Source organism: Cynocephalus volans, chromosome X, assembly GCF_027409185.1.
Source record: "Cynocephalus volans isolate mCynVol1 chromosome X, mCynVol1.pri, whole genome shotgun sequence".
Classification (NCBI taxonomy): domain Eukaryota; kingdom Metazoa; phylum Chordata; class Mammalia; order Dermoptera; family Cynocephalidae; genus Cynocephalus; species Cynocephalus volans.
The window spans coordinates 17,506,145-17,532,873 of NC_084478.1; the positions used below are offsets into that span (position 1 = coordinate 17,506,145).

At 41.0% G+C, this 26,729-nt stretch overlaps 1 protein-coding gene and 1 non-coding gene across 2 annotated transcripts in view; one reads left to right on the forward strand and one right to left on the reverse strand.

Moving 5' to 3' along the window:
• Positions 1–26,729, forward strand: part of EGFL6 (EGF like domain multiple 6) — a 62,083-nt gene that overhangs the window by 7,625 nt on the left and 27,729 nt on the right. Inside the window, exons 2-5 of the mRNA XM_063084487.1 lie at positions 11,511–11,623; positions 16,702–16,794; positions 21,437–21,556; positions 24,349–24,468. Of these exons, the coding sequence (XP_062940557.1) occupies positions 11,511–11,623; positions 16,702–16,794; positions 21,437–21,556; positions 24,349–24,468 (446 nt within the window). The remainder of the gene's footprint in view (positions 1–11,510; positions 11,624–16,701; positions 16,795–21,436; positions 21,557–24,348; positions 24,469–26,729) is intronic.
• TRNAI-UAU (transfer RNA isoleucine (anticodon UAU)) lies at positions 6,457–6,530 on the reverse strand. The gene has a single exon. It is a non-coding gene; the product is annotated as a tRNA-Ile (tRNA).

The window sequence follows — 26,729 nt, forward strand, 5'->3', positions numbered from 1 at the left end:
GGAACCTGACCATAAACAAGCATACTAAAAATTCTGGCACAGTATATTTGTGCAGAAAATAAGGAATCCTATGAAGAAATACTACACTACTTACACAATCCCTGGAAAGTTTTTAAATTAACTTCAGCTGTGGAGACGGCGATTTTCTGATTAATTTGATCAATGTAGACAGCAAGCTGTATAATGCATTAAAGGAACTCTGGACAATTCAGCATTTAGCTCAGACTCCCAAAGCTTAGGGCCTCCTCTCCACGGAGACTCGCTCACCTACACGGACACTTCTCTGCCTCAAGACTCTTTAGGAAGGGATGAGAGAGAGAGAGAGAGAGAGAGAGAGAGAGAGAGAGAGAGAGAGAGAGAGAGAGAAAGCCAGCCACCAGCCCATCCAGACCTCCCAAGGTGGCAGAGGATGTTGGTGAGATTGATTCAGTCCAAGATCAGTTATCCTCTTTCTAGGTTGATACATTTCTTTTTACCAGTTACCCCAGTTTGATAAAACGATAAAACTGGTTCCATGCGGCTGGGTCAATCCAGCCAAGTGCATAAAAGCTCATTTATAATCAGATATCCTTTAAATTCCGATGGTTGATACGATGCCTTACCCATTCTTCTTTAATATTCCAGAATGCACTGGTCCAATTTTATACATTTAAAAAAATACATGCCTCCCTCACAAATATGAAACTAAGTGTATTTCATATTGATAGCTTTGTAAGTTTTTTTTGTATAAGTGGATCTGCATATAAGGAAAAAACAATGGGTGCTAGACTTTAGGAAAAGAAATGGCTCTTGAAATACTGTGTTGGTCAGGATAGGCTACTGTGTCAAACCATCTCAAAATCTCAGTGATTGAACACAGTAAAAGTTTATTTCTTTGCCTGCCTCACAGTACAAAGCATGCTTGAGAAACTCTGCCATATGCCTTCATATAGGGCCAGCCTGCATCTGTCTTGGGTGGTCATCTTCCTGCAGGTCAGAAAACTCCTTTTTATTCAATGGGTTTTATTTAGAGGAGTACATCAAAGATTGCACAGGAGGCTTTGTGAGCCAGGCCTGGAGGTGGCCCGCAACCCCATCCACCCACATTCCATTGGCCAAAACCAGTCATATGACCCCACCTAACTGGCAGGCAGCTGGGAAATGTAGTGTTTTGTGCCCAGGAGACATAGAAATGGATTTGGTGAATGCTTATCCTCTCACACAGTCGTTAAATTACAATATATGAAAGCACAGACTTTTGGTCATTTTTAACTTACAACAATGGTGATTTCATGTGGTTTAGCCTAATAGGTTATATCCCTTATCCAGAATATTCAAACAGGTATGAAAGTAAAAGAGTTACTGAATAAGTGATGGGAAGTTACTAGTGAGTAGGCATGGAATTACAGCAAAGGGCAGGGAGAAGGAGAGGATGCTGGGAAAGCAACCCAGATCATTTGCTGAGATTAACTTGGAACGTCATTCCAGAACTGTGTAGAAAATAAAAGTTAAAGCTTTTTTTTTTTTTTGTAGTAGTTTTTAAAAATTTTTACAGGATGGCATGTTCTGCTATCATCGTCAATATCATGCTTGCCTGTGCTGGGCTTATTTCTTCCTCTGGATCATATTGTTTCAACTTGAACATAAATATTTTAATAATTAATTTTTCATCCATAATTTAAAATAGCTGCATATCTTCATTTTAAAGGAAGTGGCAAGCATAGAATGCAGAACTAGATTCTTGGTGTGATAAATTAATTTCCATTGGCATCTACAAATCAGTAAGTTAAGTATTAGCAATTCTATCTACTAATGATTTTTCCTCTTTTGACTATTTTTCCATTTTCATGACCAGATGTAGAATTTGATGATTAAACCAGTAAAATCCCAGTTGTGGCTGGCCCTTTGAAGCTATCTCTGAGAACTGGGTGAATACATGGGCCTCACACCCATTAATTGAAAAGCATGTGGCTCATTTATGGACTCACATGTTTCTCTGATGGTTTTTCCTACAGTGTTGTTTCAAGCAGCTTGGTCTCCTTCAGGAAGTATGCACGGAACATGTTGCTGCATCCACAGAGCAGCTAGAGGCTGAACTGATGTTTTCTGATTTGTGTAGTTGTCTAAATATCAGAAACCATTTTCTAGTTCTCAGTCATGAACTGAGTTGATTCTTAAACATCTCTAGCTTCCATTTCTTTTTTTTTTTTTTTTTTTTGTCTTTTTCGTGACTGATCAACCCTTGGCTTGGTGTCGCCCGCACCGCGCTCAGCCAGTGAGCGCACCGGCCATTCCGATATAGGATCCGAACCCGCGGCAGGAGCGTCGCTGCGCTTCTAGCGCCGCACTCTCCTGAGTGCACCACGGGGTTGGCCCTCTAGTTTCCATTTCTTAAACAAAAGAAAGGAAGACGAGATCTGATGACAAATTTCTGATATCTTTCAACTGAACTGTAAATACTAAGATGCATTTGTGACTGGGGAAGGAATTCCTTACAGTGGATAAGAAATCTTACTGTATCGATAACTTTTTGATGGCCCAAGTGTTAGTCATTAACATTTTGGAGAGTTTTATAAAACACTTTGCATAATATCAAAAATGATGAGTTGGAAGAAATTAATACACCTCAGATTTCTTTGTTTCACCTTTTTACCTGAAAGCAGACATGTGAAAGCAATAAAGCTTGAGAAAAAGAGAATTTCTCTGGAGGGTTGTGGTAATGTGCTAATGGTATATGAATTTCATCTTCTGGTAACTTTCTCCTGTTAGTTGACCCCAGGCAGTATTCCTTGCAATCCAAAGTCATTGACTTTGACCAGTACATATGAAATAGGTTTGGCCACCTGTTGTGGACCCTGGGCTGGTTTCGAATTAGACTTTTAAAAAATATCATGTTTCAACACATTTCAATTTGTTTTTGTGTGATTTCACATCTAACTGTTTCAGAAATCTTGTTAGAGCTTAGGGAGCTTATCCTACTTCTATGGAGGTTGTTTTGTGTATTGCAAAATCCTTGATATTTCCAACTGCTTGAAATCTTTCTATAACTCTCTGGAGCCTTCAGGATGGACAAAATGTTGCGCATAGACACAGGCATTTTCTTTCTGGCCCCTGCTTATCTCTCCACCCCTTCTCCATCCCACAATTCCCTCTGCTTCTCCTCCCACTTCCCTGCTCCAAACACATACTACTATCTGTACTCACATTTGCAGGCTACCAACTCCCCATGTTCTTAGTGGCCCCAACCTTGGTACAGGCTATTTTCTCTGCCTGGAACACCTTCCCCATACGACCTCCTCCAACTTCACCTGGGTAAGTTATACCAGTCACCAGAATTCATACTGGGCCCCATTTCCTACAGAAAACCCCTCATCCACCCATCCCAACCTTATAACTCCTGAACCTTCCCCTAGCTCCTGAGAACTTATTCCTTTGGTAGGATTCATATGTTGAAGCATAACTATCTGTTTACGTATCCATCTTCACCCCTAGACTATAAATTCTTTGTGAGCAGAGGCTGTTCCGAGACACCCCCTATAGAACCAGAGCCTAGTATAGTACCTGACGTGTAATTTCCTAATAAATTTTGGGTAGACAAATGGATAGATGGATGGATGAATAGTTTGATGAAATATGTTCCCCTCTGGCTTCTGATACTAGTGAAATACTTAGTCTTTCTTGGCCTTAGTTTCTTCATGTGTAAAATGATAGTTTGGAACTTGATAATATCTAAGGTCACTTTCCTTAAGGTGAAATTCTATGATAATCTCTCCTTACAGTGAAAATTGGTCCCAACAAACATAAAAAAAATGATAACATGGATAAATATAAATAAATACAAATACAAATAAAATAAAATAAATATAATATAAAATATAAAATAAATATAAAACATAAAATAAATGAAATTTTTAACATAAAGTTAAATTAAATAAAGTCACTGTGGCAGCCATGAGACTGTGCCTTGCAGACCTCCAACTGTAGGGAGTGTGACTGACTGAGGGCCACAACTACTCTTGGAAACCTATCACAACTTCTAAGTGAAGCCACAACTCCCACAGGCTGCTCCCAGGAGTGACTGGGCATGGCAGGGAGAGTAAGGCAGGCTCTTATATGGGAAACATGACTCTCCTAAAGGTCCACACATCTAATAACATTAATCCTACCCCTAGTACAAAGAAAAACAATCAATTAGGGAGCATTTACTGTGTAAATCACTGTTCAAAGCCCTTTACATATATTAAATCGTTTCATTATCACAAATATCCTTAAGGTAAATACTTTTGTTATCTCCATTTTAGAAATAAGATAACTGAGGCAGAGAAAGGTGAAGTAATTTGCTGCAAGTCACAGAGTTAATATACGGTAGAAGGAGACCATAGTCTTAACCACCAAGTTATACAGCCTCTCAACATCCGGAGTTGATCCTACTCTCTTTCTAGAAACACTCTCCTCATTCGGCTGTCCTGACAATGTACTAACCTGGTGTTCCTCTGAGCATTGCCTGGGTCTCTTTCTGGACCTTCCTCCTCCTTGGCCCACCTCTAACATGCTGGTTTCCTTAGTGCTCTGTCCTAAGCCTCCGTCTCTTCTTTTATTATGTCCACTCCCACAGATTCAGTAAACGTTCACCTGCAGATGATGCCCAAGTCCAGTCCTGGTTCCTGGACTTTTGGCCCAAATACCCAACTTCCAATTCAATATCTCCACAATTCAATATTAGGTTGCCCATCTAATGAGCACTCAGAATCAGCATGTGCCAAAGAGAACTCATAATTTACTCTATTACCTGATATGTTCCTCCATCCGTATTTCTCATTCCAGAAATATGGCACTGCCATCTACCTGATAGTGCATTGCTCTTACACTCCACATCCAATTGACTAGAATATAAGCTCCACGAGGGCAGAGATCTTATTTTCTTCTTGTTGCTGATGAACTTCTGGAAACTAATACAGTGCCTGATACATTGTAGGTGCTTCGTAAATACTTATTGAATGAATGAATGACTGTACTCCATTACCAAGTCTTTCTGTTCCACCTTGATTCAATCCATTTCTCCCCATCTCCACTGCTACTGTTCCAGTCCAAGCAACTAGAATCTGTCTTCTGAGCCAACTGGTTTCCTTGCTTTCATTCTGCCTCCCTCCAGTCCATTTTCCAGACTGCTGCCATGATAATGTTTTTCTAAAGGAATATCTTATCGAATAACCTTTCTAGTTAAAACCCTTCCGTGCTATTCTGTTGCCATTAGGGTATAAAATCCCATAGCCCTAACTTGACTCACAAGACCGTCTGTGATATAGCCTCTGCCCACCTCTTGAGGCTCATCTCCCACCCTTTGCTCCAATCCGCTGGTCTTCTATAAATTCTTCAAGCACAAGCATGGCGTCTCTTTCCTCATAGTCTGCACTCATTCTGTTCCCTCTGCCTGTAATATTCTTTCTCTCACTCCGTGTAGTTGACCTCTGTTCATCTGAAGTCTCATTTAAAGCCTGCATCTTCAAAGAGAACATCTCGACCCCTTAGATCAGATTACGTTTTTTCGCTTTAAGCTTCTATAGTAGACTGTAGCTCCAGTACCTACACTGTGCTCAATACATAATAATGCCCTATTGAAGATTGTATTGGGGTTTTTGGCATCAGGGAATAGGCAAGGCTCTCCCTAGTGGAGTTGGACAGCATGTTGCTTGCAATTTGCAGTCAAGAAGTTGACAGGTCACCTCTAGGATTTTGTCACTAAATTGAAATTTAATTAAGTGAATCCCACATTCCTTACAAAATATCAAATTAAATTCCCATAGGCAGAATTTTCTCCTATGCAGCTTTCCTGTTTATTGGATTTTCTTTTTAAATCCAACTCAAGTGTCACCTCCCCTGTGACATCTTCCTCCTCTTTCCCAAAGTTAGTTCCTCCCTTCATTCTGCTCCCCAAACATCAGCTTCATGTTTTTAAAGGAAGAGGCAGAAACAGATTGGAGCACTTTGTCAAGGCTTGTTATAGATGTGTATGGTTAAGAAATTATCTACATGAAGGGTTTTTTGCAGGGTGAGAAAAAGTAACATCACCTTGTTCACCACAGTGTGGTGATAGTTGTTTTTACCAACTAATGTCAATCTTGTTCTCAAATTTTAAGAACATCAAGACAAATAACCCAATTAAAAAATTGACAAAGGACCTGATTAGACATTTCTCCGAAGAAGATACACAAATGGCCTATAAAGACATGAAAGATATCCAATATTACTAACCATCAGGGAAATGTAAATCAAAACCACAAGATATCATTTCTCACTCACTAGGATGGCTACAATTTTTAAAAAATGAACAATAACTAGTGCTGGGTGAGGCTGTGGAGAAATTGGAACTCATACATTGCTGGTGGGAATGTGAAATGATGCCACCATCTTGGAAAACAGGCTGGTAGTTCCTCTAAAAGTGTTGTTGTTATCGTTGTTGTTGTTGTTTTTGGTGGCTGGCCAATACAGGGACTTGAACCCTTGACCTTGGTGTTATAACACCATGCTCTAACCAACTGAGCTAACTGGCCACTGTCCTCAAAAAGTTAAAGATAGAGTTACCATATGCCTTAGTTCAGACTGCTATAACAAATTACCATAGACTGGGTGGCTTTTAAGCAACAAATATTTATTTAGTTCTGGAGGCTGGAAGTTCATGATCAGGGTGCCAGCATGGTTATGTTCTGGTGAGGGCCCTCTTTGAGGTTGCAGACTGCTGACTTCTTCAGCTCTCTGGCCTGTTCTTATAAGGGCACTAATCTCATTCATGAAAGCTCCATTCTCATGACCTAATTACCTCCTGTGATATCATGAAATATATATTTGGTCTTCTTCCCTGTCTCCTGGCATGCAACTCCTAAAATCTTTGGAATCTCCAAAGTGATAAGTGTTTTTTATGTATACTAATGAGTTGACTGATGGCTGGCAGTTCCTAGGTAACTTCAAGATGTGGGCTGGTCACCAGAAAGACCCAGTCAGAATTAGTGGGTTGGAACTTTCAGTCTCACCCTCCAACTTCATAGGAGGGGAAATGGGCTGAAGATTAAGTTGATTATTAATGGCCAATGATTTAATCAATCATGGCTACATAATGAAGCTTCCATAAAAACTCAAAAGAACTGAGTTTGGAGAGCTTCAAGATTGTAGAGGATTCATAAAGCAAATGTACCTCACAGGGCCTGGTTTTCCAAAGCCTTGCAGTTTCAAGTATTGACCTTGCAAAGGACAGGAAATTTTCCTCAGGCTATAAAGTCTCTGGTGTAAGATAAAGATTTGCAACACAGCAAGATTGCTGGCTCAAAGACAGACAAGTTGCTAATTCATATGTAAAGTTACTAAAAAGCTGCTGGAGGGAAAAGGAATGTTTGCTAAATCAAGCTTTTGTTAGTGGATCACTTAATTGCCTAACAGAATGTCATCTGACTTTTTTTTACTGAATGTTACCAGCTTCTATTGTAAAAACTTGTTAAACTGTACTTAGCAAAACCCCACCTATGTCTCTTCCTGTAACTTCTTGGTCTGGAGAATAAATGCAGGAAGAGGACCTCAATTCGTAGTTAATTTCCTAAATGGAAGGATGCCTCACGCTTGAGGGTCCTGGGATATTAACCCCTTTCTAGGGCTTCTCACTACTCAAAAAAGATGGGCTTTGAGTAATCTTTGGCAGTTCCGTCACCCAGGGGAAAAGGGGTGACAAATCCATGGGAGGCAAAGTAACACAAGATAGCTAAACACATGGCGGTTCCTGGAGGGTGATGCACCCGGGGAGGGCTCGGAAGCTCTGTACTCCTTCCCCCATCCCTCACCCTATGCATCCCTTCATCTGTGTCCTTTGTAATATCCTTTATAATAAACCAGTAAAGGTAAATAAGTGTTTCTCTGAGTTCTGTAAGCCACTCTAGCAAATTAATCAAACCCAAGGAGGGAGTAGTGGGAATCCTGATTTATAGCCGGTCAGTCAGAAGCATGGGCAAAATAACCTGGGGGTTGCAATCAGCATTGCAAGTGGGGCCTAGTCTTGTGGGATGGACCCCTCAATCTGTGAGATCCAATGCTATCTCCAGGGAGATAATGTCAGAATTGAATAGAATTAGAAGGCACCCATAGTGTTTGCTGCAGAATTATTTGCTTGGTATGTGGGGAAAAAAACACACGTTTCATCACAGAAGTTTTCTGTGTTGATTGTTGTTGTGTGAGAGCAGAGGAAAAATGCTACCTCCAAATACCATAACATTAGGACTAGGGTTTCAATATATGAATTTTGGGGGACACAAACATTCAGTCCATTGTACCATATGACCCAGCAATTCCACTCCAAGGTATATACCCAAGAGAAATGAAAACATGTGCACACAAAAACTTGTTTGTGCACTAACACTCATAGCAACATTATTCATAATGGCCAAAAGGTGGAAATAACCCAAATGTCCATCAACTGATGAAAGGATAAACAAAATGTGGTCTATCCATACCATGGACTATTATTCAGCAATAAAAAGGAATGAAGTACTGTTACATACTGCAACATGTATGAACCTTGAAAACATGCTAAGTTAAAGCCAGACACAAAAGGCAGGATTCTGTTTATATGAAATGTCCAAAACAGGCAAATCCAGAGACAAAAAGTAGATTTGTTGTTGCCAGGGGATGGAGGGAAGGGAGAATTGAGATTAACTGTTAATACCTATGGGGTTTCTCTTTGGGGTAATGGGAATATTCTGGAATTAAATAGTAGAGATGAGTGCATAACATAGTGAAAATATTAAAAACTAGTGAAGTGTACACTTTAGAATGGTGAATTTTATGTTACGTGCATCATATCTCAATTAAAAATTCTAGAATAAAATATTCTTAAAGACATCATGGTGTTTGGACTAGCATTTAATTACTCAGCACACTTTATGTCTGGTAGTTCATGGCTGCTTTGGGAATTGTTAGTTATATGCACACTGGGTCAGGATTGTGATATCCCTTGTAGAATTGTTAGTAGTTACAGATTAGATTATGACATATAGCTGCATTATTCCTCAGTCAAAACGCTTTCTCAGAGCATGACAATGATACTTCCCATGCTGTCCTGTACTGTAACACATCTGTTTACGATGGACTGTGAACTTGAGACAGCAAAGACCAGGTCTTTTCCATCACTGTACTCTGTGTGCCTAAGACAGTGCTTGGAACATAGCGAGTGCTCAATAATGTGTCGCTTTAAAGTAGTGGTACTTAACAGAAGTCAGTTTTGCCTTCCAGGGGATATTTGGCAAGGTCTGGAGACATTTTTTTAAATTATTGAATCATAATTGATTATACAGATTTTGGGGATTCAATGTTGACATATGTTGATCAAATCAATATTACTAGTATGTGTACTGTTACAAATTGTACTTATTCTTTATGCCCCTTGTCCAATCTCTCCCCATCCCCTTTTCTCTCCCCTCCCCCCTCTAATTACCCTAGATTTCTTCTCTCCTTCTGAAAGAGCAATGGTTACTCTGTTGATTTGTTGCCTGGATGATCTGTTCAATGCTGAGAGGTGTGATCAGGTCCCCCAATATTATCATAGAGCAGATGCCTTTTCTGTCATTCTGGAATGGGCTTTGTGGAGAAAGACATCCTCTTCTCTTTATCTCAGCTGGTGACTCTCCTTGTGTTAATGCACTCCAGTGGCTGGCAGACCATCTGTGTGGGGGTTGTGACATCTAGCCACTTTCGTGGCAGCCATGCTTACTGTGGTGGCTGTGGTGGGCCACCCACATGGAGGTGATGTTTTTGGCATGCTCCTTGGTGCTGGTGGTGTGCCTGGCTGTGGGGGGGTCCAGTCCCCACCTCCATAGCCCAGGTCCCTGAGCGGGGCCCCAAGGTGCTTGGAGACATTTTTGATTGTCACAACTGGCATCTATAGATAGCTGCTAAATGTTCTACAGTGCATGGGACAGACCCCAACAACAAAGAATGATCTGGCCCAAACTATCATCATGCAGAGGTTGAGAAACCCTGTTCTAAAAATGGTTGAGTGAATGACTTATGGATCCCTAAAACTAATTCTATTAAAAGATGAGAAAATGTCCCCTTCAAGAAAAACCAAATAATAAAATCATCCTTGCATTTGGTGTTCTCAGTTAATAAAATGTAATGGACCATATTGTTATATAACTGAGTAACAAAGTTTGTGGGAGAGACAGACAGCGAGGGAAACCTACAATGTTGTTTAACTTTCCGACCTTGACTGAGATGTTATTAACTTGAGTAAAATTCAGTCCTGCAGCAGAAAGCACATGTAAAATGTGCATACCTTGTCTGTCAGAGGCTCAGGAAACATTTTTACAGTGTATTTAATATGCATGAGGAAACAATCACAGCCCTTCACAAAATATACCATGAAAGTCTTTTCTTCCAAAGTTTAGTAGCAACCTGTCCAACACCAGGAGGTAGAGGTAGACATGCAGCGACCTTCATCCATGGCCATACTACCCAGGGACACTTGGGGGGTGGAGGACTCACTCAGGCCTCTAGGTCAGGGTTGATGAGCTACAGCCCACAGGCCAAGGCTGGGTGACCCTTCTTTTTACACAGCCCATGAGCTAAGAACAGTTTTTACATTTTTAAATAATTGATGATGAATCAAAAGAAGAATACTACGTCATGACACATGAAAAGTATATGAAATTCTAATTCCAGTGTCCATAAATAAAGCTTTATTGGAACATAGTCACTCCCATCTGTTTACTATTGCCTATGGCTGTTTTTGCACTGGGCAGAGACCTTATGGTCCACAAAGCCTAAAATATTTACCATCTGGCCCTGTACAAAAAACATTGCCGATCCCTGCTCTACAGTGAAAGAGTTTAGCAAATTGTGTTTCCAGGAGGCCACGTGGAATGAGAATGAGCCCTGGGCTGGAATCCTGACACCTGGCTCTGCTGGGGATGTGACTCCACTCCAGTGGGCTGGAGTTTCCTCCTATTATAACATGGGAGGGCTTTGCTGAAGGATCTGTGGGGCCCTTCCAGCTCTTAACCTTCTGCAGTGTGTGGTGAGTCCAGTCTGTTCAATGGTTCTCAGGTGGCCAATAGGGTAAATGTGCAGAGTTCTTGTCTGGGACAAAGCAACAGGGCCAGGGAGTCACACTGCCACACTCAGCACTGAGACAGACATAGAACTGGATAGCTACTGTGCTTATACAGAGCAGATTTGAAAAGTGACACTCCACAAGGTTCAAAATCATATTTTTGACCACTTTTATGTGCTCTACTTTTATAAATGATATAACCCAATTTTTTTAGCCCTAGGGAAGAAGGAAATGGATGAAATGAATTATTGGGGAAGGCTAGCAAGGGATGGTAGTGGAGACTGGCAGACCCAAATTCAGGATTTCAAAATCTAATCTATCACTTATGGCAGGTTTGTTGAAATTAACCTGGTAATTGACATCTCTTCAGTTCCTTTAGTAGTAGGGAAGTCTCTTGCCCTTTCTGTTTTCTCAATACTAATGTGTGATTCTTCATCCGCAGTCCAAGGGATCATGGGTTGTTGGTGTTGGCACGCCAGCCTGGGGTCTGTCAGTATGGAACTAAACTGGCCTGCTGCTACGGCTGGAGAAAGAACAGCCAGGGAGTCTGTGAAGGTAATTTTTGTAAAAACTCAGACCAACCTGCACTTGGGTCAAGGTCCTTAGGTTTTTATCTGTGACACCATAAGCTGTCACAAAATTGCCAGTGAACTCCCCAGGGTCAGAACATGGATAACCACCAATACCAAAGGTCTGGGTTGCTAGGAGATCTCTTCCCAGACAAAATGTGGCTGATGCCATCACACTAGACATGATTTATTTTAGGAGACTGTTTTGTCAATTATTGCTGTGACTATCTTAGTGAGTATGACTAGGTTGTTTTTTTTTTTTTTTTAATCTGGAGAAACTGGGATGGGCAAAAACAGGCCAATAAATTCCTCTTTCTAATTATCGTTTTTTCCAGCTGATTTCTAATGAAATATACTTTTTAATTATTAATAACCCAATCAGTAGGTTTCAGACATAAAAATTAAGTCTTTTACCTTATAGATTTGTTACTCACATTTTTAAAGTTTGCAATGTCAATTTCTAAATGATTTCAAGGGACACATGCATATATGCAAAGATTTTGAATATTTTTCCTATTCTTTTGTACATATTGTAAACTAAGGAACCATAATTTGCCTTGGACAATGTTTCTCAGACCATGTGTTAGGAACCCCAACAGAAGCCTCTGACAATTTCAAAATGGTTGAGGACAGCAGAGATAAGCATAGAGTTTTGCCTTGTTTAGGGTTTTATATGACTTTGCATAAGGACCAACACTTGTGGTGTAGAGGAATCAAATCTGCATTCCTCCTAGCTGACCCTCTGGCCAGGAGTGCATTCTTTCAGTGTGGAATCTGGTCTCACTGTCCCTGTGCCCCCAGCAGGTGGCATATACCTGAACCTCAGTCCCTTATCTGTTAAATGGGATAGTAACACTCCTGTATGTCCCATAAAAGCACTAATATGTCAGCTATTTTTAGAAATGACAATGCTACCTTCTTTTGGCTGGTCTGTCCCTGCCCCAGCCTCTTCCTCTTTAGCTGGTTCAAAAATATGTGGACTGATCATAGGTGAGGGAAGAACTGGATAATATCTGAAATCCATGAAACAGTGGAAGACATTGATACTGTACCCACAGGTTCCATATTATGCAAAACCTTCTGCCATCACAGTTTCCTTGTGATGAGATGGTGAGAGCACGAAGACTGTTGAAAAAATGAAGATCACCATTGCCCACTTTGATAAAGAAAGTTAGAACATCCCCCTGGTACCTGTGTCAGTAAAAAGGGTGGATCCTCATCCTGATTGGATTTATAGTGTCATGATCAAGGGCACTGAGAACTAGACTGATGTATGTGACCTTGGACAAGGTAGGTAAGCTCTCTTAGGCTCTGTTTCTTCCTCCGCAATATAGGGGGAGTAATACCTCCCTCAGAGGGTAAGGAGTGTAAGCATTAAAGGGTGAGCTCATCACTTGGCACACAAAGAAAGTACCTCATAAATTACCACTGGTTCAGAAAGGACTAATAACTTTCATCACGGACTTCCAGGTGACGGGGGGATTGAGTGTGGCTTTATTCTCTTTCTAGACACAACATAACACATTTTTATTTGAAGTCAGTCAGGTGGAAAGGGGCAAAAATCACGTGAGACACATGACTTGGAATCTCTCTTACATTCGCACAAACCTCAGCCCCTGCTGCCATAAAACTTGTAAGACCCAGCATGTTGCTGGCAAATAAATGAGGAAAAGCTTGGGCTTTCTGGAAACGCTATTCTGTAACTGGATCAGAGCATTTGGTCCATGGTACATGCAGCCAATCACATTCTCAATGTTTTTGTGGACTTTATGATACCATGGGCAAGAAAGAATTTAAAGCAAGATGTTAAAAGAACAAGTGCAGAGAGTTCAAGCAAAATGCTCACTATGCAAGTTTTGCAAGCTGAAAAGATTGTCAGCACCCCTACTGCTCCAGTCAAATGTTCAGGTTTTAAATTGCAATGATCTTTATATCTAAAATCTGTATTATATTTTATCCAATTTGCATGGTCCTTCTTGACAGTAAAGTCATATGTTCCTTGAAGCACCAAATAACAGGGTAGTCAGTCCCTGATTGCTGGGTTTCTGGTTCCTAAGCCTGAGTGTGGGCTGTGTGGTAATAAGGACACAAGTCAACCTGCCCAAATAAGCAGAGCCAGACCCCAGGCTCTGAGATCCCAGCCCACCCAGGCCTTTCTCTCCATCTATTTAATCGCCCTTCATTCCAGTGGAGGCTCTGCCTCCATGCATGCTGGAGATTTCTAGCCCTTGGCCTCTGCCCTATCTAAATCTGCTCCCAGGATACAGTCTCATCAACTTGATATAATTAGCCTTAAAATGGATGTCACTTTAGAGAAATGCAATAAAGAATTGTCCATGAACAAATCCCTAATTAAAAGTTGCAGATGGAAGAGTTTGGGGGAGAACTGAACAAGTGAATTTACTTTGCCTAAAGCACGCTTCAATCTCAGGCCATTTTAGACACAAACTGAATTTCTCTTTGCTATAGATGGGCTGTTCAAGTCACAGATCCAAAGTTACTGTAAATTGAAAACATCTTTCTGAAACTTTGACCTTATAGCAGAGATATTATTCACCATTTCTCCTATGTTCTATTTGGCATTTATTCTGGGCTTTTCTGTCTGGACCACATTGCAAATTGGTTTCCAGGGAACATTCAGAGGTCTTCAGGGCTTAAGAAAATAAAAGATTTATTTTTCTAATGTCTGAATTTAAGACTGCATCTCCAAGTACATATCCATAACAAAATAGATGCTGGAAAATAAATTCTATGTCTTTTGCCTGTAAAAGTGGAAAAACTTTGTGGTGGAAGCATTTTTTCCCTATGATTTGTTCAGGACCATAAAATGTTTCCCTGTTAAAAGTTGTACATCTATTACTTTATTCATTATTCAAAAATATTTTAATAGCTGACATGTTCCTAGCACTATATTAAACACTGCAGGAGAAACAACAATGAATGTTTAAGCCCCTGTCCTGAAGACACTCAGAACCAAGTAGTAGGTAGAAGTCAAGGACAGAAGCCAAATATATGCTAATTATTTAGTAAGATGGAGGCATCAATTGCACAGGAGAGGCTGTCCGTGTTCTGTGGAGTTCTCAAAGTTGAGCAGAAGTTCATATGTGGCTGGAGAAATCTGTGAAGGCTTCTAGAAGAAGGAGCCATGCAAGGTGGTCCTTGAAGGATGGGGAGGGTATTAAGCACTGGAGGGTGGGGGAGGGGTACCACAGAAGGAGGGAGGGGAAACAGTGAATGGGAAGAGGCAGAAAGCAAAAGATAGGTCCAGAGAACAGCAGGCAATCTAGTTTGGCCATAGAGTTGCCTATGTCTAGGGAATATGTAAACTAAGACTGGAAAAGAAGGTGGAGGCCAGATCATGGTGGGTTAACTTGGCAATGATACCTGTCCTGTGTTCAGGAGACATCGAAGACTGTGTGATGACTTCCGGGCAAGGAGTGGCATGATCAGAGCTATGCTTTTGGAGTATCAGCTTCAAGTTGCATCTGACATCAGGTTTCCTAGGAGCGGAGCCTGAAAAGGGAATTCTTGTACAAATATTCTATTGAGGGGTGCTCTTAGGAGAAATCTGTAAGGGAATGAGAAATCAGGGGAAGAAGCTAGGCGGAAATGTGGTTTCAGGAGAAGTCAAGCTTCCACCTCATCTCACAAGGACCTCTAGGGTATTAATTGCACCACACAGTTTGTCCTTCCAAGAAACTCGGAACTAGGCCGTTAGACCCCTGCATCAGTGAGGCACCAGTCACAGGCTGCGGAGGGAAAAGCAGGGTGAGGGAAGGGTTCTGTGTCATCTCCCAGGTATCTGTGAGCAAGGCAGTTCCCATTAGCTAGATAAATATTTGTTCAATGAATAAATTGGTGGTAGAAACAGGGATACGACATTGTAACAGGTGGGTTTGGGGACAAAAAAACTATAGAGATGGCTGAGATTTTTTGAGTCCAGGTAACTGGGAAAGGAACGGTGGTATTAACAAAAACTAGGGTCTGGGCTTGAAGAGAAAGGTGTTGGGATCTTTAGGAACAGGCTTGCTGAGAGGTGGACCTACTGTGAACCAGGGGAATTGATGGGCAGAGAAGTAAGCAGCATTCCTGGACAATTGCTGAGTCATTCTTTCACACTGTGGCTATTTCCCGAGCTCCTACTAGATCCAGAAACTGCTGAGAACCCTGGATACCCTACGTGCCTCCTTTCTCTCTCATTCGTTATTTTTTCTTCCTCTCCCTTTCACTTAGGGTTTTCCCATTTTCCTTTTTTTTTTTTCTGTATATTGCTTTTTCTCCTTATCTCCTCCCTGTGAGCTGGACTGAAACTGTCCATCATCTTTGACTATTTTTTCTTGCCCCTGACTCGGTCAGTTACAACATCCTATCCCTGTTGTTTCTGCCACCACTTTATTCATTGAACACATATTTATCAAGTGCCTGCTTTGTGTCAAGTGTAGGAATTCAGAAGTGAATAAACCTGAAAAACAAATCCTGCTTTCGTCATGCTTTCTCATGCCTCCACCATCATCATCATCATCATCGTGATGCTTTTGTTCCTATCCTTAGGGCTGGATGTATCACCTCCCACCACCAATCTGTGAGTTGTTCAGTTTGACTGATAATGCACATCATTAAAAAGATATTGATCATTCAAAAGAAAAATAGGAGAGAAAATATGGAGGAGAAAGAAAGAGGCAAGAAACAGAAAAAAGAGGAGGGACCTTGGCACTTGCTCCAGGGTTGCTCTGGAGTCTCTTCCAGTTCAAACATCATTCCTCTTTTATTAAATGTTTTGTGTTTACATGAAAAACTGGCTGACTGTGGTCTGGGAGGCTTTATATTTCTTTGAATAACACTGAAGGTGTGGTAGTGCTGTGCAGTCACAATAAACTTGCATGTGTTGGATGTGGGCTGTAGGGGGTGATCTCATTCATCCAAAAGTTGAAAACAAACTAGAGAGGAACTCTACACGTCCCCACGAGTACTGTGCCATACAGAGGGCCACTAAGTTTGACATGAATGCATTTCACTGTCCTAACTACTCCTGTTCTTCTATCAAGATATCTTTTCCTCCCACAGCTACGTGCGAACCTGGATGCAAGTTTGGTGAGTGTGTGGGACCCAACAAATGTAGATGCTTTCCAGGATACACCGGGAAAACTTGCAGTCAAGGTCAGTACCACAGCCCAGGGTCATACTACAAACTTGATCCTTGCAGCGAGGTTTGTGACACAATATGGTGTGCAGGATTTCTTAGGTTTTTTTTTTTAAAGTAGAATCTTCAAATGAAGGTGATTTCGGTATGAGATTTTTCAATTGCTTCTCCTTGAAAAATGTAGAAATTTTGATGTTTTTGTCAAGATGCCCAGTAAAAAGCCTTTCTTTTTCTTTAAGCAAGTAATTTTATTGTGTTTTTCTAAACTACCTAAATTATGTACATTTTAATTTTAAAAACCCAACAATACAAAAGGAAATAAATTAAAAAGTGAGTCTCCACCACTAATCTTTCTTATAACCATAGTTAAGTTTGCCCTAGATCCTTGAAGCTCTTTTCCATGATAATACAAACATAAATATTTCTCGCAGGCATCTTTACATATCAGCACATACAGAGCTTCCTCATACGTTTTAAGGCTGCATCTTAGTTCCTGGTGTGAATACTTTTATCATGTATGCTAAAAATGCTCTATTTAACCATTATTATTTATGTTGTCTCCTATTTTTTTGCCATCACAAACAATGCTAAATCAAACATCACTCTACACATATTTTTGCACTTTTGAGTGAGTATTTTTGGAGGATAAATATCTAAAAATGAAATTGTCAGAAATTGAATGATGTGCATTTTTGTATTGTAATTGATATATATATATATATATATATATATATTGGGGGGTTGTGAATATTCATGAGATACAAACCTGATTATTACCCCTCGTGCTCATGATGTGGGGGCTAGATTCATACTGGCTGTATACCCATTACCACAAATTGCATTTGTACCCGTGTCCCCCACCCAATTATCCCCAACTTCCCCTCTCCCTCCCCCCCCCACTTCACTTTGTAGCCCAAGGAATGTTCTCTCCCTCTGTAAGTCCAACGCGCTACTGTGGTCTTTCTTTCCTTCCTTCTTTCTCTCTTAGCTCCCACATATGAGTGAGTACATGTGATATTTATCCTTCTGTGCTTTGCTTATTTCACTCAACATAAGTTTCTCCAGGCTCATCCAAATGTTGTTGCAAATGGGAGTATTTCATTCTTTTTTATGGTAGAGTAGTATTCCATGGTGTGTATATACCACAGTTTCCTTATCCAATCATCCATTGATGGACATTTAGGTTGGTTCCATATCTTGGCTACCGTAAACAGAGCTGCAATAAACATGGGAGTGCGGGTATCTCTTTGACATGATGATTTCCATTCCTCTGGGTATATACCCAGAAGTGGAATTGCTGGATCGTAGGGAAGATCTATCTGTAGTTGATTGAGAAACCTCCATACTGTTTTCCATAGTGGTTGTACTAATTTACAGTCCCACCAACAGTGTAGGAGTGTTCCTTCTCTTTACACCCTCGCCAGCATTTGTTATTCACCGTCTTTTTGATTCTAGCCAGTCTAACTGGGGTGAGGTGGTATCTCAGTGTGGCTTTAATTTGCATTTCCCTGATGACTAGTGATGTTGAGCATTTTTTCATGTACCTGTTGGCCATTTGTATGTCTTCCTTTGAAAAATGTCTATTCAGCTCCTTTGCCCAGTTTTTAATTGGAACGACAATTTATGACTTTTGTCCTAGGATGTTTATCTGAAGACACTTAAAAGTTTATTTATAGTATCTAGAACAATGGTTCTCAAACCTGAGTGATTGTGTCTCCAGGAAGAGTTACCAGAGAGAATACAGGTGCCCAGTTAAATTTAAGTTTCAGATAAATAACAAATAATTTTATAGTATATGTATGTTCCAAATATCATATGGGCCATACATATACTAAGAAAAAATTAGTCATTTATTCGAAATTTGAATTTAACTGGTCACCTGTATTTTAGTTTGCGAAATCTGGGAACCTTACCCCAGTGGACATTTGGCAATGTCTGAACATTTGGAGGGTGTGTGCTACTGGCTTCTAGTGGGTAGAACCCAGGGGTGCTCTAAACATCCTACAGAGCACAGGACAGCCCCCACAACAAAGAATGATCAGACCTAAATGTCAATAGCACCAAGATTGAGAAACCCTGCTCTAAACATTATGGTGAATAAAAATATCTTATCGGAGCAAGGGCTCTGGTCTTTGCTATAGATCAGTGATTTTCGACTGGGGTAATTTTGTTCTCTAGAGGACACTTGGCAGTGCCTGGAGACACTTTCAGTTGTCACAACCGGATAAGGGGTACTATGGGCATCTAGTGGGTAGAGGCCAGGAATGCTGCTAAACATCCTACTCTGCACAGGACAGTCCCCAAAGCAAAGAATGATCTAGGCCAAAATGTCAACAGTGCCGACGTTGAGAAACCTGGTATAAAGAAACCTGAAATAATTAAGAAAGTGTCCCCAGTCCTATAATGAAGTTGAGCAAACAGCAGCAAATCGAAAGGCTGCTGGGTTCTAGAAAAAGGGAGAGTGGAGTTTTGGAGAAGGGCAGGCTCCCACTCAACTCTACCATTCCCAACCCTTGCTGCCAAGCCCAGAGGTTAGCCACATACCCCGAAATAGCTGCCAGTCCTGTAGCCTCAGAGAGGAATCTCTGAATCTCTATGTCCTACCACCAGCATAGAGGCCAGAGCCCCAAAGGTGCTTCTTAGAACTGCATCCAACTGCTTGAGAGAGGTACGCCAAGAATCATGCTCCCATATGTAATAACTCCGCTGTATCCCTTACCAGAGGCTTTACACCAGAAAACCTGCTTTTCCATGTGTTTTGGATTCTGTACCAAGATACATTCTCAAGAGATTTGGAATACAAATCTCTTTTTCATGCTAGAATTTCATGCTAGAATTCAAGTCCCAGTAAAATATGAACGTCAATGGAGTGGTCCAGTTGGCTGATGTTCAGGGCTGTCTGTCTCCCCACCAGCCCCCCTGCCCCATGGCAGCATGATCCAAGACCACATAGAGCTGTTAATGGCCACCGGCCTCAGCCCTCAACTGATGTCATTCCCAAAAATGCTCCTTCCAAGAGATGAGTGAGTCACCTCTGAGTTAGTGCCAAGTGATAGGATATTCCTGGGTTTCCCATTACGTCACATCAGCATTTCTCCCCCTTTCGAAGTGCTGATGGTCTGTGAGGGAGATGGGGAGGGGAGAGGAGGTAGGCAGTGGAAAAGGAAGCTCACACGTCCAGCTAGGGCATTGGAAAATCTCCACATAAGGATCTTTTCAGAGGTGAAAACAGCCACTTCTTTATTTCCAAGGACCGCTTTGCCTGTTGCCATGCTGGATTTTTGTCTTACATGGAATTTGGCTGTTTTCTCCTCTCTATGTCTTCCTTGGTGGAGTTAAGATATGAGGCCTCCACATGACCAAATTTCCAAAGGCAAGATCCTCTGCCCACGATCCCTTTTAAAGGTTTATTTTCCTTCTGTCATTTTTTATTTTAATAAAAATATTATGTATTCTTAATGTTTTTTTTTATTATTATTATTTAAGAAAACAGTGAAAAACACAGAGAAGAAAGTCACCCTTGATTTACAGCATAACCTCCCAGGCTTTTTTCTTTTCTATTCATTTTTATTTTTTACAAATTTGGGATCGATCTGTACACATACTTTTGTAACCTTCTTTTATCATTTAATGACATCCTGTGAACATCTATACATGAGATTAAATATTGTCCTCCAAACTCACTACCAATGGCTGCCTGACAGGGCTCCCTCTAGAAGGACGTGAGCCAAGGCAATTTGGTCAGTGCAGGACCACCCCATATACTAAGCACTGAAAGGAGGCTGTGCTTTCGGCATCTGTCATAGGCTGCTTGGGATAGTATTAAAGGCAGAAATATCTAAACTGTATATTTCTAATTTTTATCCAAGTAATATACACACAGAATTGTGCACATATCAAAAATGTACAACTCAATGAATTTTCAAACACCCATGTAACCAGTATCCACATCAAACACCGAAACTTTACAGCCACCCAGAAGACTCCTCATGCCCTTTCCAGTCACTTCCACCCCCAACCAGACAACCATATCTTGACCTCTTATCTCTCAGATTAGTTGTGCCTGTTTTTGAACTTTATATAAATGGAGTCATATAGTATGTACTTATTTGTATCCAGCTGCTTCCACTCAATATCCTGTCGATGAGATTCACTCATTGTTGCCTGTAGCTGTAGTTTTTTGTCTCATTGCCGTATAGTATTCCATCACATGAATATACAACTCATTTACCCATCCTTCTTTTGGGAGGTATTTGGATTAATTCCAGTTTGGGGCTATTAAGAATAGTGCTATTATGGTCACTTTAGTATGCATTTTTTCGGTGAGCCCAAATCCATGTTTCTGTTGGGTGTATACCAAGAACTAGAATTGCTAGGTCATGGGTGTGTCTATATCTAGCTTTAGTAGATTCTGCCAAACAGTTTTCCAAAGTGTTTGTACCAATTTATGTTCCCTCCAATGGTGTTTGGTCATTCCATTTGCTCCACATCCTCACCAAGCCTTCCAAATGCAATTTTATGGCCGGAGATGAGGCGAGTAAGTGGTGGGGTGCAGAGAAGCCAACCCAGTTATCCTTCTCAAGATTGGGGTCTAGTATTCCCCATCTGGATGCTTTCTGGTCCGGTTAACCTGTCTCCATTTTCTAACTGCCCCCACAGATGTGAATGAGTGTGGAGTGAAACCCCGGCCATGCCAACACAGATGTGTGAATACACACGGCAGCTACAAGTGCTTTTGCCTCAGTGGCCACACGCTCATGCCAGACGCCACGTGCACAAGTAAGTTTCAGCAGCCGGCCTGCTCTAGGTCAACATTTGAGGCTTGGCTTTGCCATTTGATGCTGGAAAAAAAGCTGACTTGAGTGATAAAAAACAACAACAAAAATTTCTAACAGTGCCCCGGGCTAAAACATCTTTAGGCACTTACTTTTTAAAAAAAATTATAATAAAATACACACAACATGAAATTCACCATTTCAACATATACAATTCAGTGGCATTTAATACAGTCACAGTGCTGTACCACCATCACCACACTCAAGTTCCAGAGCATCTTCATCACCCCAAAAGGAAACTGTACCCATCAGTCACTACCCGCTCCCCGTCCTCACTGCCCCTGGCAACCGCTAATCTGCTTTCTGTCTCTATGCATTTGCCTATTCTGGACACTTACTTTAGGTGGAAAAAAAAATCTAGGGAGAAAAATTAATTCTGTATCTCTATGTATACAGGGTTGAGTTGGGTTTCTGCATGAAAATAAGCATGTTAAACAAAATAAGCATATTGTTTTAGGGAGGTGATAAATTTAAACTCTGTCTCCGGACATCAATTCTTCCCACCAACTACCTTTCTCACGCCCCTTGCCCCACTCCCAAAGATTAGTGACTCCCATTGGAAATACATTTGCACTCACATTCCTGAAAAGAAAAGCCCTTCTGTGATAAGGAAAAACCCATATCCTGTGGGAGGGTAAGAGTCTATATCCATTCATTTATTGAGAGGGGAGGCTTTTCAGGTTTTATGTTGCAGCTGAAAGGCAAACTCACCCTTCCTGCCTGTCTTCCCTGCACCTGCCCCCGCAACCCCTCGCCTCTCTCCCCATCTCTTTTTCCTCCACCCTGCAGCCCCCAGCAAACTCAGAGCCTGTGCCTTCAGCCAGCTTCCTATGGTTGCAGAGTTGCACAGACTCCCCAGCCCATCTCAGGCTTTCCCAAGGTTATAAAGTCTTGCCTAGTGCACGGTTCACTGCTCCCCCGGCTCCTCCTTGTCCTGTCCCTCCTTGACAAAGAGCCCCAATGCCACCAGTCATTTAGATCCTCCATTAGCAAGCAAGCCTAAGAGATAAAGCAGGCATTCATAGGGTCTTTAAAAAAAATCCTTATTATTATAAATTAAACAGAAATGCACATGGAAACAAATGCATAGCTTAACGAATTCTTACAAGGCAAGCACCCTTGTAACCACCACCAAAGAGAACTTTGCCAGAACCTCTTCTCCCCACCCTTCCTCAGAGGAGACCACGATCCAGGCTTTTATAGTAATCACTTAACATTTTTAAAAAGATATATGCTAATGGATGGTTCTAAAACATTCCATGAAAGCCCAGTCAGTGCCAAAAAAGATATCTTTTCCCAAATGGAAAGATAGATTTAGGTTAATTTGAAGATTAAAAGAAGACGGCTGAAGAGAAAAGAAAGAATAAACAAGTAATATAACCATCAGCAGGTGTTCATTACACTACCTTGGGTCTCTAGCCCTGTACACTGTTTCTATTTCTATATACCTAGGGGTTACCTGTTCCTCCCTGTTCATAGCTTGAAGTGTTCAGGTAGCCCTAAACCTCTCTCCTGGATGCTGATTTTATTCTATCTGGCCCCTTGCAGTCTCTTTTGTCCAGCTAGGTGATTGGCATGTTATGGAGGTGGGTGGATGAAGGAGGTAGGAGGGTTTTTCCAAAAGTTCAGGAAAGATTTGTATTATCTTTTAATTCCATTTTTCACCATGCTCCCCTGTTGTGGACATAGGGCTTGAACCATATGAGTCTTTTTTAGGTCCCACGCACTTACGAGCCACACATCCTGGACCCCTGCTAAGAAAATGCATTTTTGTGTGGTAAGTTATGTTTAGCAACAAGTGACAAAAAAATCCAACTAAACAACTTCATTTACTAAAAAAGTTAGAGGCAAGCAGTTCCAGAGGAGCTCAACAAGGACTCAGTCTCTGCCGTCCTCCGAGTATTGATTTTCTTCTCACGCTCATGGCCTCCTAGTGACAATGGCTGCCCAGCTGTAGCTATCACACACACATTGAAGGCAGGTAAAACCAAGGGGCTAGGGGTGGTGCAATGAACCAACGCCACTTTCATGCTAGTCTTTTGATGGTGCAGCAACATCTTTTCCAGAAGCCTCACATTCTCCAGTGGCCTTATCTTTTTATCTCTGGCCACACTGGGTCACATGGCCACTCAATGTTGCAAGGGAAGCTAGGGGAATAAGAAACAAAAAACAAAAAGAAATATCTGGCTTTTCAGCAAGAGAAAAGGGGTTCAGAATGGCTTTCAGGAAGCTAATTAGCTGTATCTGCCACATGTTTTAATATAGTCACCTAAAAGACCAAGTCTTGTGACTTGAGTGACTCTCATTGATGCTAGATATGCATGGAGAGATCTCTAAAATAAAATTTTTTAACCCTAATTACACAGATTGGGAATCCACATCAGAGGTCACATTTCAACCTATGGCAGCCAGCCAGGTGACGTAAAGGTGTGACTGGAACACATACAGAGGAGCGAAAGATGCAGTCTGAGGGGTGCATGCCGTACATAAAGACAGTCAAATTCAACGTGTTGGCCAACAAAACAGACCATGAATGGGATTCAGCCCAGGGGCCACCAAGACACCACCCCTGCCCAGATTCCTTTTGGGTCTCCATTTGGGACTCTGGCAATGAAACTTGTCCTATCACACCATTCCATGTGTTACATTTAATGTCCCAGAATTTGAAGATAGTTTCTTAATAAGCACTTTCTATCATCTCAGGAGGGAAAGGCTAACCCTTGTCTACTTTTTCAGATTCTAGGACATGTGCCATGACAAACTGCCAGTACGGCTGTGAAGACACAGAGGAAGGGCCACGGTGTCTGTGTCCATCCTTGGGACTCCGCCTGGCCCCAAATGGAAGAGTCTGTCTAGGTAGAACATCAGGAATCACCTCCCCTTCTCCTCCTCCCCCGAGTCCCCCTTTACTGAATTTCTCCTTTTGCGTTCATCACAATTGGCTTGTTGACTAGACATTGCAAACTCCAAAAGGTACAGATTTATCTTCATTTCTGAGATGACATTTCTAGCCACATATGCTCTAGACATACTTTGGGATGCTAGAAAGAACATTTCTCTATTATTTTGGATTGCCTAATGCCATAGTGGAAAATGGATAAACATAATTTTATTTTAGTATGTTTACCCTGCACATTTTACTTCAATTACCATCCAATAGAAACTCTACTACTTGTATGCTGTCATTTAATGAGTAAGATCCTAAGGGCCATTGGGCTTCATTCTGGGTTCTAGCTAATATTTTCCTTGGGAAAAAAATAGATTTACTTATTTTTTTAGATGTAACATTATTGAAAGTAGCATACACCTTTTACCTTGGTTAAGTTAGCATGTAACCAGTTTCCCATTGTCTTTAAAACTAAATTGTATGAACTAAGTATTACGTAATTAATTCTGATGGGAGAAAATGAGCAGATTAAATCATAACATTAATTAAAGGACCATATTAGGCCTTCATTTGTAACTCTGAATTTAGTCAAATCCATGCCTTAGAACTGTGGTCTCTTGCTCTTTCTTATTTTGTGTCTTAGTTTTGCATTTCACAGAAGCTGACCCTGAGCAAGTAGTTGATGTGGGAAGTGATCCCAGGAAACTCTGGCTGAGGAGCAGGGAAGTGACTCTGGGAAGGGAAGGCACCAGTGCCAAGGGAATTCAACGAGCAGGTTAAATGAGCTGTGAGACATCTAGGAGACTGGGGGAAGCTGCCTATGAATTTTCTTTTTGGAGCAAGGGTGCTGGGTATTTCCCCACCAACTCCTTCCCTTCAGTGATTGGGGGGCTGCTTCGGGGCATGACCCCCAGCACTCCTAGCCTGACCCAGGTGGGGATTAGAGCAGAATGTCACAGTGCAGCAAGCAGCCTTTGGCAGGTATACAAATTTTGAGTGCTGAGGGACTATGGGTAGGGCACCCACAGGGCACCCTCAGTGACTAAAGCAGACTTTATTCACTTCGTGCTTTGGTTCCTTTGTGGATTTGAATTACGTTCAACCACCAAATTGTGCATACTCATAACTCTTAATTATATTGTACCAAATATACGTACATAATATTTAGAGCAAGTGAGCACATAGCATTAATAAGGGATGCCAAACCAAATGAGAATATTGAAAGAGTTCTTAATCTTCTTTGATTTAAATGAGTGAATATAAGTATGATTTCATAATCTTACTTCTTCACTGCAGTAGTCAAGGTGCTGAGTGTTTATTTATCCTACACGTATATAACTTGATAAACTGCATTTAGAATGCTCAGCCAAGTAGGTCCTAAATCAGTTAAACACTTTTTTAAAGCACACATGTAAATTAAAATTCTGTCTCTGCCCTTTGAGAGTAGCCAAAGATTTAATTAGGCTTATAGGGTTTAGTACTCTTTAGTATAATAAGATTTATATGACGAGGCTAATTCTTACCGAAACTGGATCCAAATTTCCACCTACCTCTTTGATTTGTTGGGTGCCATTTTTATTGGAAGGGAAAGATGATGTGCATGAAAGGGGTCACTGAAAAATAATATTTGGTCACTCCAACACTTATTTATTATTTTAAGAATGCAAGGGGAACAATAAGCCAGCACCAACTTGCATGTTTAACCACAGGCCCAAAAAAACAACGTCACACCTACTGGGTTGGTCATCTTAGCTGTCGGCCCCTCTGTAACACGACTGTCACTGGTAGAAAAGGAGCACACCTCTTGTTGGCTAAAATGGCATCGTTATATAATTACACCTGACTCCATTTATGCATTGTTGCATTCCTGTGCAACCATGTTTCTGTGATTTGAGTCAATACTGCAGGAGCCTTGGAGGAGCTTGCTAATGAAATAATTCTTTTGCAAAATGCAAACTTTAAATATCTGTGTATTTGGTTTGCATAAAGTGTAGCTATCTCAATCTATTTTCAAAAAATATATGTTATACAATATACATAGCTGGGAGAAATATATATTCACTCAGCACACATGTAATGTACAGGTACCAAGTGCCAGCCACACGCTTTCTGCCCCACAAGAACGAGGGAAGATGTGAATATAAGTAGTGACAATAATGCGAGGTGATGCCTCTAAAAAAAATAGGTAAAAAGTCATATAAATACATTAAGAGCTGTGCGTGTGCCTGGA